The 14585-nt window shown below is 38.2% G+C and overlaps 1 protein-coding gene across 1 annotated transcript in view; it reads left to right on the plus strand.

The window, feature by feature from the left end:
• Tmem131 (Transmembrane protein 131) overlaps positions 1-14585 on the plus strand; it is a 504583-nt gene that overhangs the window by 329385 nt on the left and 160613 nt on the right. Inside the window, exon 12 of the mRNA XM_067143255.2 lies at positions 11627-11803. Coding sequence (XP_066999356.2) covers positions 11627-11803 — 177 coding nt within the window. The remainder of the gene's footprint in view (positions 1-11626; positions 11804-14585) is intronic.

Genomic DNA, 14585 nt, shown 5'->3' on the forward strand with positions numbered 1-14585 from the left:
AAATCAAAATCAAATCAAAATCTCTTTATTTGCAAATGAGGTGTCTACCTCGGTGGCAAATGGTACACTAAAATACATTATTGTCAAGCACTAAATATTACATTAACAAGAGAAGAAAATTTTTCCTATAATACAATATTATACAATTTACGCTAACAATGTTTTCTATTAAACACACAGCTCATCCTTAATAAATTTATATTGTTTACAAAATTCTAATTATAATATCTCCTGTACTACTTACAAATATAGTCAACTGATATACAGTATGTGGAATTGCTTCAAATGATACTATAAAACTGGTATAACATTAATATTTACATTGCATTTATTTATTTACTATTTTTTTTTTTTACCCGTTCTGGATCCTAAGTAGCATAACGACCTGCTGCGTCTTAACCAGAGCCCCTTTTGCCACCACTTTTCAGAGTTCCTGAAGGGCCTTCACAGCTACCGTAGCGGTCCCAGGGCCCTCAAAGTCCCCACTGTACTTCACCCCTACAGGCAGTCCCCTACTTTGGCTGTCCAAACTCCTTAGACCAGGGGATGGAATTAATTTATTCACACACATTTTTTTTATTTACAATAACCTGCACCGGTCGAATGCCCTCTAACACTTCATTTATTTTCTCTGTTGCTGTTTATTCTCTTCTTGAATATCTGTACAGATTTTGGAAAAGGATCAAACACTACCCCTGGTAAACTGTTCCACTCCTTCACACCCTTCCCAATGAATGAAAATTTACCCCAATCGCTTCTGCTAAAATTCCTTCTAATTTTATATTTGTGGTCAGTCCTGCCGATATAATTATTTTCCAACTGAAGCCTCTCACGGATATCTCCCCATGCTTCTTCTCCTGTATAGGCTCTATATAATCCTATAAGTCTAGTTTTCTCCCTTCTCTTACTTAAAGTTTCCCACCCAAGTTCCTTTAACATTTCTGATACACTACTCTTTCTCCTGAAATCCCCTGTTACAAATCTTGCTGCTTTCCTCTGCACACTATCTATTTCTTTTATTAGGTATTCTTAGTGAGGATCCCAAACACTGTTTGCATATTCCAATAATGGACGAACCATACTCAAGTAACTTTTTTCTTTTAATTCTTTGTTGCATCCTTTAAGTAGCCTCATTATGACATGTAATGATCTGTATGCTTTCCCAACAATGTCATCAATATGACCCTTCCAGTGCAAATTACTTTCAAATCTCACACCTAAGTATTTGCACTTGCCATCTTTTGGGATAACTACCTCATCCAAAGTATATTCAAATTCAGTTTTAAAGCTCCTATTTGTAAAAGTTGTAACAGTTGATTTGCCTCCATTAACCTTCATATTATTTTCTTCAACCCATTGTTGGATACTTTCAAGGTCCCTTTGTAATTCTGAACAATCCTCAGTGTTGTTTATTTCTCTATAAACAATTATGTCATCTGCATACAATCTTATTTTTGATGTTATATTGTTCCCTAAATCATTTGCGTATATTAAGAAAAGTAACGGACCGATTATACTACCCTGTGCAATTCCCTTCCAAACTTTCTCTTCCTGAGATACATTATTTCCTACTTTGACTTTCTGAACCCTTGAATTTAGAAATGCTTTTATCCAACGTGTAACCCTTACGTCCAATCCTATTCCCTCCAATTTCATTAATAATATTCCATGTTCCACTCTATCAAAGGCTTTGGAAAGATCTATGGCTATGCAATCTAACTGACCTCCTGAATCCAACTGATCTGATATGTCCTGCTGAAATCCCACCAGTTGTGCCTCACAAGAAAATTTCTTTCTAAATCCATACTGCCTCCTCATGAACCAATTTTTATCATCACATATCCCTCTGATGTACTTCGATATTAAACTCTCCAGAATTTTACAAACTATACTGGTCAGGCTGATTGGTCTGTAGTTCTCTGGTTTCCTTTTATCACCCTTTCCTTTATAAATTGGTATTATTATAGATTCCTTCCATTCCTTTGGTATTACACTATTATTTATGACATAGTCAAAGAGAAATTTTAAATAAGGCACTATGTACCACCCCATTGTCTTTAATACCTCCCCAGTAATTTGATCACTTCCTGCAGCTTTTCCTTGCTGAAGCAGTTGGATTTCTCTGAAAATATCTTCGTTTGTGAATGAGAAGCTTCTTGTTTCCCTCTGTCTCTCTCCCTCTCTATCTTCTGTTTCGGTTTCCAACTCTTGACAATCATCTACTGAATCTCTAAATTCCCTACTAAATAGGTTTGCTTTCTCAGTATCTGTTAAATAGTGTTCACCCCCTTCTCCCACCATTGTAGGAATTTGGACTCCTTTTCCTTTTTGGTTCCTGATATATGAATACAGCTTTTTCCATTTCCCTTTGTGGTCATTACCCTCTTGAAGTATGCCATTCATATAATTCTCTTTTGCTTCCTTTTTCACTCTATTCAGTTCCCTCATTAGCTGTTTTCTAGTTTCTCTACTCTCCCTACCCTCTTTGATTTTCCTGTTTACTATTCTACATTTTCTTTTTCATTTTCTTATTTCCCTTGTATAATAAACAGGGTCCGAGGTCATTTTACCCTTCTTAACAGGTACAAATCTCTTCTCTCCTTCCCAAATAATTCCTTTAAATTTAGCCCAAAGTGTATCCACGTTACTCCCTTCACTTATCCAACAACTGAATTGTGATTTAAGGTAAGTTCCAAATTCATCAACTTTAGTTTTTCTGTACAATTTCTTGTCTTGTGTAACCCTCTTATTAAGCCTTTTTGGTACGAGTCCTACATCCATTATTACAGCCTTATGGTCTCCTATTCCTTCAATTACCTCAGTTTTATCAACAATTTCCCATGGTTTAACCAAGAATACATCTAGTAAGTTATTGAGACGAGTCGGTTCTTGTACTACTTGTGTAAATCCTCCCTCCCAAATTAACTTATTTGCCAGTTTCTGTTCATGGGCTTCACTTGCAGCTCCTTTCCATTCAACTTCAGGCAAATTTAGATCTCCCCCAATTATTACCATATCATTATTATTGTTTTTATGAGTATAATCTATTATTTTTTCAAAGATTTCCATGTCTCTTTCCTCTCTTCCAGGCCTGTATGTTCCTATAATTCCCACCTCCTTCATATTATCACAAACTAATTTTACCCCTAATATTTCATCCCTTTCATCGGTAAACCATTCATGTGAACAGTAAGTTTCCTTCACCAGAATAAACACCCCCCCTCTCTTTTTATCTCCTCGGTCTCTACGATAGACTGTGTACCCTTCTGGAAATACTTCTCTATTACCCACCCCTTCTTTCAACCATGATTCCACTCCTATCACCACATCAGTCTCATAAGATTCCATCAGTGTACCGAATTTTAATTGTTTATTTACTACACTTTGACAGTTTACCAAGAGCAATCTCAGACCCCCTTCCTCCCTAAAACTTGACTGTTGCAATTGGGTAATTTGAAATTCCTTACTATCCTGAGTTTCTTTTTCTAGTTGACTGAGCCAGCTTGAAGTACAGCTGGCTCTTTCTACTAGTTTTCCTGGTCAGTATTATAACTCAAGGGAGTTGCCTGTTTTACAGTACATATCTTAAGATTAATAAAATCTAGAACAATATTTGCTATCTTTCGTTTACCTGAATTGTTTAGATGGAGGCCATGTTTTGTATAACAGTATCTCTCAAAACTGCTGCATTCAATAACCTGAGTATTCCGAAAATGTTTACAAATTTTAACAATATCTGTATTGACCTTGTCCACTTCAATGTTCACACACGAGTCTCTACTCAAATCATGCCTGTGGGGCACGTTCACTACAAAAACGTTAGTGTGGATCAGCTTCCCTAGTGTATGTTTAAGTTGTGATCTTACATTCTTGGCGTCGTCGCGAGCTACGTCGTTCGTCCCACCGATGATAAGCACTGCATCGCCGCTCCCGAAGTTCCTAGTTGCTGCTTCTACGTTTTCCACAACACTGCTGATAGAAGCTCCTGGATATATTTCTCCGGTTGCTGCTATATTCTCGTCGTTAATCACTCCCGCAATTCCCCTTCCTTGGCTATCACCAAACACAGCTACCTTCGCTGATTTAGGCCTAACTGGGTCTTGAATCTGAATTCTAGGCCTAAATTTTAAACTCGGCACGGCAACGGATCGCGATGATTTGGTTTCACTCGCGCGATCACTTTCTTCCAGGATTAAATTATTTAGGGCAGAAAACCTATTTCTAATGTTTATTTCCGGAAATTCAGTTGTAGATTTCTTCTTAGCCGGCCATCCACGAACTTACTTGACACCACGTGCTCGAGTTTGTTACTTGTACCGGTATATCACTCGAAGAATGGTCAGTCCCAAATTCTAGCGATCGCAGTCTTTCTTTTAATTCTTGATTTTCAACTTTAAGAGTCTCATTGTCCTTTTTTAGAATGTTTATAATTTCTAATGCACTTTTATATTCCTCATCGACTGTTTTCGGTGCTTCGTCAACGCCGTCCCCAACAACAACATTCCGAACACACTGCTCACAAATCCAGTCAACATTTTCATTAGTTTTTACGTCTCTAGGGCAATTTCCGCACTTATAATGCCACCATCGATCACATGAATCACACAACATTCCATTTTTCACTAATTTTCGACATTTTCCGCACTTTTCGTCACATTTTACGGTTAATTTACTCGGAGAATAAAACACTACGTCGTCATTACCGGGCGCCATTTTGAAAAAAAAAAAGGTTGTATGGTCCTAGGAGAGGTAAATGCTGCATGCATGAAAATCAAGGAAACCTGTGGAGAAAAGGAAATCTAGGTATGAATATTAAGAGCTCAGATGGAAAGCCACTTCTAGGGAATGAAGACAAAGCAGAAAGATGGCAGGAACATATCCAACAGTTATATCAAGGTAAAGATGTAGATGATTTGGTTCTGGAACAAGAAGAGGTTGTTGATGCTGATGAAATGGGAGACCCAATTTTGAGGTCAGAGTTTTACAGAGCTGTGAGAGACCTAAATAGGAACAAGGCACCTGAAATTGATGACATTCCCTCTGAATTACTGATTGTCTTAGGAGAAACCAGCATGGCAAAGTTACTCCATTTAGTGTGCAAGATGTATGAGATAGGAGAAGTGCCATCCGATTTTTGGCAGAATGTTGTTATACCTGTTTCCAAGAAAGCTGGTGCAGACAGGTGTGAAAACTACCTCACCATTAGTTTAGTATCTCATGCCTGCAAAATTTTAACATGTATTATTTACAGAAGAATGGAAAGACAAGATGAAGCTGAGTTGGGAGAAAATTGATTTGGCTTCATAAGAAATGTAGGAACACGTGAATCAATCCTGGCTTTACTTCTGATCTTAGAGGATCGAATTAATAAGGACAAGCCCACGTACATGTTGTTCGTAGATCTATAAAAGGCATTCGTTAATGTTGATTGGGCCAAGCTATTTAAGATTCTGAAGGTGATTGGAATCAGATACCGAGAACAAAGAATTATCTTTAATCTGTATACAAATAAGTCTGCAGTCATAAGAATCAAGGGCTTTGAAAAAGAAGCAGCAATCTAGAAAGGAGTGCGGCAGGACTGCAGTTTGTCCCCCTTCCTTTCCAAAGTGTTTACATAGAACAGGTAGTAAAGGAAATCAAAGAGGAATTTGGAAAGGGAATCACAATCCAAGGAGAGGAAATCAAGACCTTGAGATTTGTCGATATTATTTTATCCGAGACTGCAGAAGATCTCGAAGCTGCTGAATGGTATAGACGAAGTCTTGGGTAAGGAGTACAAGATGAAAATAAATAAGTCCTAAACAAAAGTAATGGAGTGTAGTCGAACGAAGGCAGGTGATGCAGGAAATATTAGATTAGGAAATGCCGGGCTGAGTGGCTCAGACGGTTAAGGCGCTGGCCTTCTAACCCCAACTTGGCAGGTTCAATCCTGGCTCAGTCCGGTGGTATTTGAAGGTGCTCAAATACGACAGCCTCGTGTCGGTAGATTTACTGGCACATAAAAGAACTCCTGCGGGACTGAATTCCTGCACCTCGGCATTTCCAAAGACCGTAAAAGTAGTTAGTGGGACGTAAAGCAAATAACATTATTATTAGATTAGGAAATGAAGTCTTAAAGGAAGAAGATGAATATTGTTACTTGGGTAGTAAAATAACTAACGATGGCAGAAGTAAGGAGGACATAACATGCAGACTAGCACAAGGAAGGAAGAGCTTTCTTAAGAGAAGAAATTTCCTCACTTCAAACATAGATATAGGAATTAGAAAGATGTTTCTGAAGACTTTCATCTGGAGCGTGGCATTGTATGGAAGTGAAACATGGACGATAACTAGCTCAGGAGGAAAGAGAATAGAAGGTTTTGAAATATTGTGTTAGAGAGGAATGCTGAAGGTGAGATGGATAGATCAAGTCACGAATGAGGGGATACTGAATCGAATTAGTGAGAGAGGACCGATTTAGCTAAATTTGACTAGAAGAAGAGATAGAATGGTGGGACACATCTTAAGATACCCAGGACTTGTTCAGTTGGTTTTTGAAGGAAGTTTAGGTGGTAAGAATGGTAGGGGTAGACCAAGGTATGAATATGACAAGCTGATTAGAGCAGATGTAGGATGCAATAGTTACATAGAAATGAAAAGGTTAGCACAGGATAGGGTGGGATGAAGGGCTGTATCAAACCAGTCTATGGACTGATGACTCAAACAACAACACAAGCGGAAAGAATGAACCGCCTTCGAAGGCTTATTGCGCTCTACTCATGCCGCACAGCAGAACGAGTCGCATATCGTTACAAAGGGTGTGGCCTTACATTTCTATTAGTAGTCAGTAGAGTGCTCAGTAAGTCCACTCAATTGCCAGGTGAGTCTAACAATGGCAACACCTCAGCACAAAGCGCTCTGTGTTGTTGCGTTTGCACGGACCGGATCTGTGGTCATGGTGCAACGCAAGTTCCGTAGGAGATTTAACAATGACGCATACAGGCCCTCTCCCAAGAACATCCGACAGAGGTTCCAATAGTTCCAGTAAACAGGTTGTTTGTGTAAAGTAAAAAGCCCTGGTCGACCGCAAACTGCATGATCAGAAGAAAATGTGAGGAGAATCCAAGAGACGTTTACTCAGTGCCCTCGGAAATTCATATCTCAAGTAGCCATCAGCTTTAGGTGAGCAGTACCAGTATCTGGCGTGTCCTGAAAAGATGCCTACACATGAAACTGTACAGACTTCAACTGGTTCAGGCACTGAGACATGTTAACAAGGGACAGCGGATGGAACTCTGTGCTGCGATGCTGAACATGGAAAATGATGATGTGGACACCTTTTCGCGCCTCATTTTTAGTGACTAAGCAACCTTCCATATCAATGGCTGTGTTAATCGTCACAATGTTTGGATTTGGGGAACCGTACACTCACATGCTACAATCTAGCACAGACGGAATTCTCCCAAGGTAAATGTTTTCTGTGCGGTCAGTAATGTCAGGGTTTATGGCCCTTTCTTCTTCAATACCAACACTGTCACAGGACAAAGCTATCTTGCAATGTTATGGACCTCGCTCTTGCCTTTGCTGCAAACACACTCGTGTGACTTCATTTTCCAACAAGATGGAGCCCCGCCCCTTTGGAGCTTACCAGTGCAAGCATTTCTGAATGAAACAGTGCCTCAACGGTGGATTGGTCGACACACTGCTATGGATCATGCTCTACTTGTATGGCCTCTCAGATCACCAGACCTCACTCCTTGCGACTACTTCCTGTGGGGATACGTCAAGGACAAAGTTTATGTTCCGCCACTACCCACTACACTGGATGACCTTCAAGAGCGGATAACACGTGTGATCAACTCAGTGGATCATGATATGCTGCAACACGTTTGGGAGGAATTGTCCTATCGCCTTGATGTTGTCCGTGCTGCTGGTGGTGGTCATATTTAACACTTGTAGGACTAAACTTGAACATCAGTCAAACACGTGTCTTAGGTTTAATCTTGTACTACTGACTGTTAGGAAAATATAGCTTGATGAAATCGGTTCCTTCTTTATGAAAGACCCTGTACTTTGCATTTCTTAATGCCTTTAACAGATTGTTTTAGTACTCGGTTTAGCAGTGCACAAATAAGGCAGGCTGATATTTGGGAATAATAATCTGTTATTAGACCGTTATGTGCTCGAGTTATAACAGAACACCCATTGTACTTTTGAACGACTAATTTATCACTAAACTGGAAGTCATTGATTAAACTGAAATCATGCCCCTGCGAGAGAAACAGCAGAGCCATCGGTACTTACATCAATGAACCTAATATATCTCTCCTGAAAATCATAATGTGTAGCATAACAAAGCACAGAAGAAAGTTGAGAAGTTTGTGTTAAGTCGTGTCCTCATCTTCTATCTCAGCTACAAATGGTGCTTCTTTGATCTCTTCTTTTATTGTGTTTAACAAAACAGCTGTGACTGAATCGATTAACTAGTTCTGGATAACATGGGAAGTACCAAGAAAAGTAGGAGAGGTTTCCCCGTGGTTCTATAATATTTCAACATAAGTGGCTCTATAATGGAGCAATTCAACAAAATTTCTTCTATTGAGTCGTGGTTGTCAGTATGGTTCATAAAAGACAGCTCTCGCTCCACCAGGAAACAAACAGCATCTATTAGACAACTACCTACATACCCATTTGCTTTAATTTTTTCATTAGATTTGTCCCAATTAATTTTGAAGGCAAGGCTTAGGGATTCCTCTATTCTAGTGCTACAGAACTTCAGTAAAGCTATTTTGGAATTAACATAGTCTACAGACTGTTCATGTCGTTTCTTTAGTACATAACGACTGTTAACATCACAAACTCCCTTTGTTGTCCAAACATTTGTATATGTTGAAAATAAAAGGCATGAATTCCTCAATAACACAGCCACATTCGTCCTCCATCATAACTGTATCTTTAACAAGAAGAAAGTCACAGCAAGCATAAAACATGCTCCTAACGATCGCCACTGAACACTGCATATGATTACTGTTAAGTTAGCCTCTCGAATGAGGCAAACAGGTTTGCCTAGTTGCCAGCATGCAGTGTTTCTGAGTGCATCGAATGCACAGGTGTGCCTGACTGAATTCAAACTCTTCATGCTTGCTTTGGCGAAATGGCAAACACAACGCACAGTCAGTATACCTTTATTATGCGACAGATGCAAAGCTTTCTTCCCTTAAAGTGGTATTTATGTGGAAGAAGTTTTATGATTGTTATAGTATATGGTGTTAAATAAACAGTTTATATGCCATAATATTATTTGAAGCTCTATCTGGGTTTGCAACATTTTTCTCGATCTTCAAAGAGAAAAGCTACATTTCAGGCTTTTACTACTAAGCATGTGCCATCGGTTGCCCCAACCAACTAGATACATACACATCGTTTGCTTGAAATAACATCAGAAGGAAAAAAAAAAAAATTAAAAAAATCTGAAAACATTCTTGAAGTAAGTCATAAGCAACACCGAAGAATGGGACAGTGAAACAAGAACCTGTTAGAGGTTTCTTTGCCACTCAACAAGATCTGGAATATATGTTTCTTTTAGATTGATTCTCATCTGTATTATCTCAAGTAAAAATCTTGTTCAACATTTTACAAACCAAAATTAATGACATAAGATATTGTGCTGCCAAGGTCGGTGAATTCAAGAAATTTCTGAATGACAAACGTGATAAATTTTATTTGTATTGGAAGCAGTGCACAGACGAACATTCTTCAATTTCGTCAAATAAAATGAAGTTAGAGTTAAAAGGCAGCAAATTGGCGATGTGGAAATTGACATACTGCAGACTGCATTGTGAAGTAGCCTACTGTACTTGATACAATGATTCGACATATAACGTATAGTTTTTTCTAAACTGAATAAGCTGGAATTTCTTTCTCTTTTGGATTTTGACTTGTTTAAAACATCATAAGTTATGAATTTCATTATGATCCATATTGACAATTGATTACTCTTAGTTTCTATATTGTCTTATAAAACTGGGACTAGTTTCGACCTCATATATATTGGGTCATCTTCAGCCACGCTCCAATTGGAAGACATAAGAATACATATAACCAATAATGATATAAACACTGATATGACACAATCTATAGTCTTAATTTAAACCATTGATGAAGCCTGAATAACATATCTACATTTTAAACTAAATAACACATCAAAATGTTGTGGTTGATGGCGAACTATTTTGTTGTTTCTACAGCAGCTATTGTTTTTGAGTTGATCTGGGAGTTGGTAACCTTTTCTGTGTAAAACATACGGACTCTTTTCCTACTTGGCCATTCGAGTCCCTGATTAAATCATGTGGTAGCTACTTCAGCATCCTGGTACTAAAAACCGGGTTGTTGGCCATCTACCTATCAACAGAATTTAAGAAGTCTTGCATACTAGAACTTTATAAATATTGATCATGTTAAGGATTAAATGTTGCATTACCTGAAGTAACCAAACTCTGTTTGTTAATTTTGACTATCCCTGTTACTAGTGCCTCTGTTGAATGATCTTTCTATGCAACAAAGAGGATAAAAACTTATTTAAGAAGTACGCAAGCACAAGAAAGTTGATTAAAGGTGTCATTAATTTCAATTGAGAAGAACCTCCTGAAAAGCTGTAGGAAGAATCCGGGGTTCCACGATTCTCTTATAGATATTTTTGCTGCTAGAAATCGCCGGATAGAGTTGTTACAAAAGCAATATACTGTATGTAGATGTACGGAGAGGACTCATTTGTGTAAGTTTAAAAATGCATGCTTTTATTTGAGCTTTAATACCCATGCATTGTTTCTATCCATGTTTCTACAAACTAGTGTGCTAACACTTTGATAAGGGTCACACGCTGCCACTGCTCCAAATGTTCATTGCATGCAGTTCGCTTCACAATATTCACCTTCATGGCAGCAATTCCTATTGGGTTGGAACCAATTAAGACATGACACTTGTCTCTGGTCTCTGTCGGTTAACAACTTTTTAAAAAGTTCTTACTCTGTGTTTCATGGTCACGAATGATGCATCATTCCTGGTAGACATGTTGGACAGCCCACGTTGATACACTAACAAATTGGGTAACTTCATTCACTGTGTGGTCATGGGCAGGTTAAACACAATAGCCCTATTTTGCCAGTCTGTCATGTCTTTGCTTCTACCCATCTTGATGTACTGTTTCCATACAACCTATTTTCACACACACCACTTCATTGCCATGGTCATATGTCAGCGGTGAAGGGTCACATGACCCTCAAGTACCAGTGCAACACCATCTATATCGCTCCAAAGCAACTGGTGTGCTCTTTCAAGGAGGTGACTAAATTTTTGTCTGGTGTACTCGTGTATGTATTTTTGTTGTCACTTGGAGTACCCTTGAAAAAGAACCTCACAAAATATCATCAAAACGTTTGTTAAGGGCAACTTTTGAAAATGGTCATTTCTCCACTAATGTCATAGAGTAATGATGATGTGCATCATTTTTTCACTTACTAGAAATGCTTTGGTAATATGTTAGAATTGTATTCTCTATTTAGAGTATTATTTTTATAATTTGCTAGAAAACATATGTTTAATACTTATGGTTCACCTTAATCATGTGTTCTGTTCATGTGTTTTACAGGTCCAAAACTTCAGTCCTGTAATAATGGATCCTGGTGAAATGATTGTATTATTTCAGTTATTGATCAAGAAAGAAAGCTTGCCTACAAATTTTAAACTAGAATCTAATTTATTAATTCATACTAATGTATCTACACTCTCTGTGCCATTGCTTTGTTACAATGGACGATTGACAAAGGTTTGTTCTTTTTAACATATTCTGAAATGTTCAAATATATTTCTGAAATAGCATTCACTAAGCATATGGTATCTATGGTGATTCCACTAAAATAAAATGTGTTTAGATACACAGTCTTATTTAATTTATTTTCTTAAACTGGGGAGGAGGTTAGTGCTAAAACTAGGTATTCCTATCTGGTTCTACTTAACTATTCAGTTTTAACTCTCTCCAGTCATAATCATCTGTAGACTCTCCTCTTCTACCAATCTCCTCCACATCCTCTTTCCTATTTCCCTCTGTCCCTGTGGATTTCACTGTAGAGTTTGTGTAGCGATGTTGTTGTCAGATCTTCGTAGTGTATGTTCAGTCTACTGACATTTCCTTCTCTTGATCTGCTTGTTGACTGGTAAAAGATGTGATCTTTCCCAGAGTTCCTTGTTGGGCACCATATATGGTCAGTGTTTGCCTAGTATATTTCATAGACTATCTAACAAATGTCTGGATCTTTCTTGTCAGTTTCTTCATTACCTTCCAAGTTTCTCAGGCATACAGCAAGACAGACTTCACATCGCTATTAAAATTCCACAGTTTGGTTCTAATACAGAGTTCTTTTGACCTCCGTATGAGACGAAGCACCATGAAGGCATCCTTGGCTTTATGTATGTGGCTGGCAGCATCCTCATCTGCACCTCCATTAAAATTCATAATGCTTCCCAGATAGCAGAAACTATCAACCTTCTCTTTGGTCTATTCATCGACCTGCAATGATGCGGTGTTGTAATTCCCCAAGTGCATATCCTTATATCCTTCATTTTCTTAGTGTTAATCTTCAGGCTAACTTTTTATGCCTGAGCGTGTAAGTCTTTAAGTTTAATTTCCCTATCCTTGCAGCTGTGAGCCAATTAGCATATTATGTGATCGGTAAAATCCTAGTCCTCAAAATGTGCAAGAATCCTTTGTATGCTCAACCAGTGGTTCATTGCACTTGTCACGACAGTGTCGAGAACTATAAGGAATAGGATGGAGAGAGCAGGTATCCTTGTTTCACACCAGTGTTCTCTTCAATTGGTTGTGTCAAGTAACCTTTATTTTATTTTATTTATCTATTTATTTAATTAATTAATTAATTAATTAATTTATTTATTTATTTATTTATTTATTTATTTATTTATTTATTTATTTATTTATTTATTTATTTATTTATTTATTTATTTATTTATTTATTTTATTTTATTTTATTTTATTTTATTTTATTTTATTTTATTTTATTTTATTTTATAGTGCCAGGAGCGTCCAAGGACATGTTTGGCTCGCCTGGTACAGGTCTTTGTATTTGACACCTGCGTGTCTGGATCAGTGGCGGTTCGTGGCATTTTACTCTGGCAGGGCTGTGCCGCCATCTCTTTCCCCTCCCCAATCGGTCCAGTTTTCGCTGACCAGCACCACGATGCCTTTAGATGAATAATAACAATAATAATAATAATTCTATGATACTGGCTGAATAGAAATCTTGTTGCATTACAACATTAATTAATTAACTTCACTACAGTGACATTTATGCATACACATTAATGAACAGGCTCACAGCTAATGCAATCCCCACTATTATGGCATTGCACTGTTTCACTGATCACAATCACAATTGATAATAACAACATTCAAGAAAACAAATAAACAATGCACTCCCGAATTTCTATCTCCTTGCTCAAATTTCAAAGCATGACAACGTATTTAACAATTTGACTACCCTACAAATAGTGCTGTCATGTTACGGTTATATTTTGAATCTTTATTTTGGCTTATTTATAGAACTGAATTGTTTAAATAGTTAGTATAATGGAATTCATTGTTTTGTAGAATGTTTTGGAATTAATCTCTAACAGTTAATATAAGACATGGTGGGGGAAAAGCCTAAGAACATTTTAAAGTGGTTGGCAATGTTGCTGAGGGCTCCGCCGTTCAGCGCTTACACCCGCCTGTACTCTTCTTACATCTGACAAGCCCATATCGTTCATCCAGGCTCCTCCCACACCCTGCACACTTGCAAACTCTTGGGACCTACTGAGGGCTCTGCCAGACAAATCATACCCGCCTGCACTCTTCCTTCCCCTGACAAGCCCACATCGTCCTTCCAAGCTCCTCCCGCACCCAGCACACTAGCAAAGTCTGGGGACCTTCTCAGTGTTGATACCATTATGAGTTCGGTCCTCTTTAAACTCCATTAGGAATTCCTTTAGATTGGAGAACATGTCTTCATTCCCAGATAACCCTCTCGAGAGCACAGTTGAAAAGTAGTGATAGTCCATTTCCTTGCCAAATTCCTGTTTGGATTTGAAAGGCTTCAGAAATCTCAGATCTGAATTTCACTTCGGAAGACGTACCATTGTGTGTACTTTGGATGATCTGTCGGGTCATGTTGTTTAGGCTAAATCCTTGGAGAACTTCAAAAAGAGTTGTGCAGTCAGTCAAGCCATACGCCTTCTGGAAATCTACAAAAGTGATGACCAAAGGTATGACTCTGAGTTTCAGGTAGGCGATAGTCATTTTTAGGTTCTAGATCTGTTTCTGTGCAGGATCTGGATTTTCAGAAGCTGCTTGGTATTCACCTATTTGTGAATCAAGTTGTTCCGTGGCTCTAATGAGTAAGGCTTTGAAGAGGATTTTATAAGTAACAGGAGGAAGAGAGATGCCATGGTAATTACTGATATAACCGAGCTCGATAGCTGCAGTCGCTTAAGTGCGGCCAGTATCCAGTATTCGGGAGATAGTAGGTTCGAATCCCACTGTCGGCAGCCCTGAA

This window comes from Anabrus simplex, chromosome 3, assembly GCF_040414725.1.
Source record: "Anabrus simplex isolate iqAnaSimp1 chromosome 3, ASM4041472v1, whole genome shotgun sequence".
In the NCBI taxonomy this organism is placed as follows: Eukaryota; Metazoa; Arthropoda; class Insecta; order Orthoptera; family Tettigoniidae; genus Anabrus; species Anabrus simplex.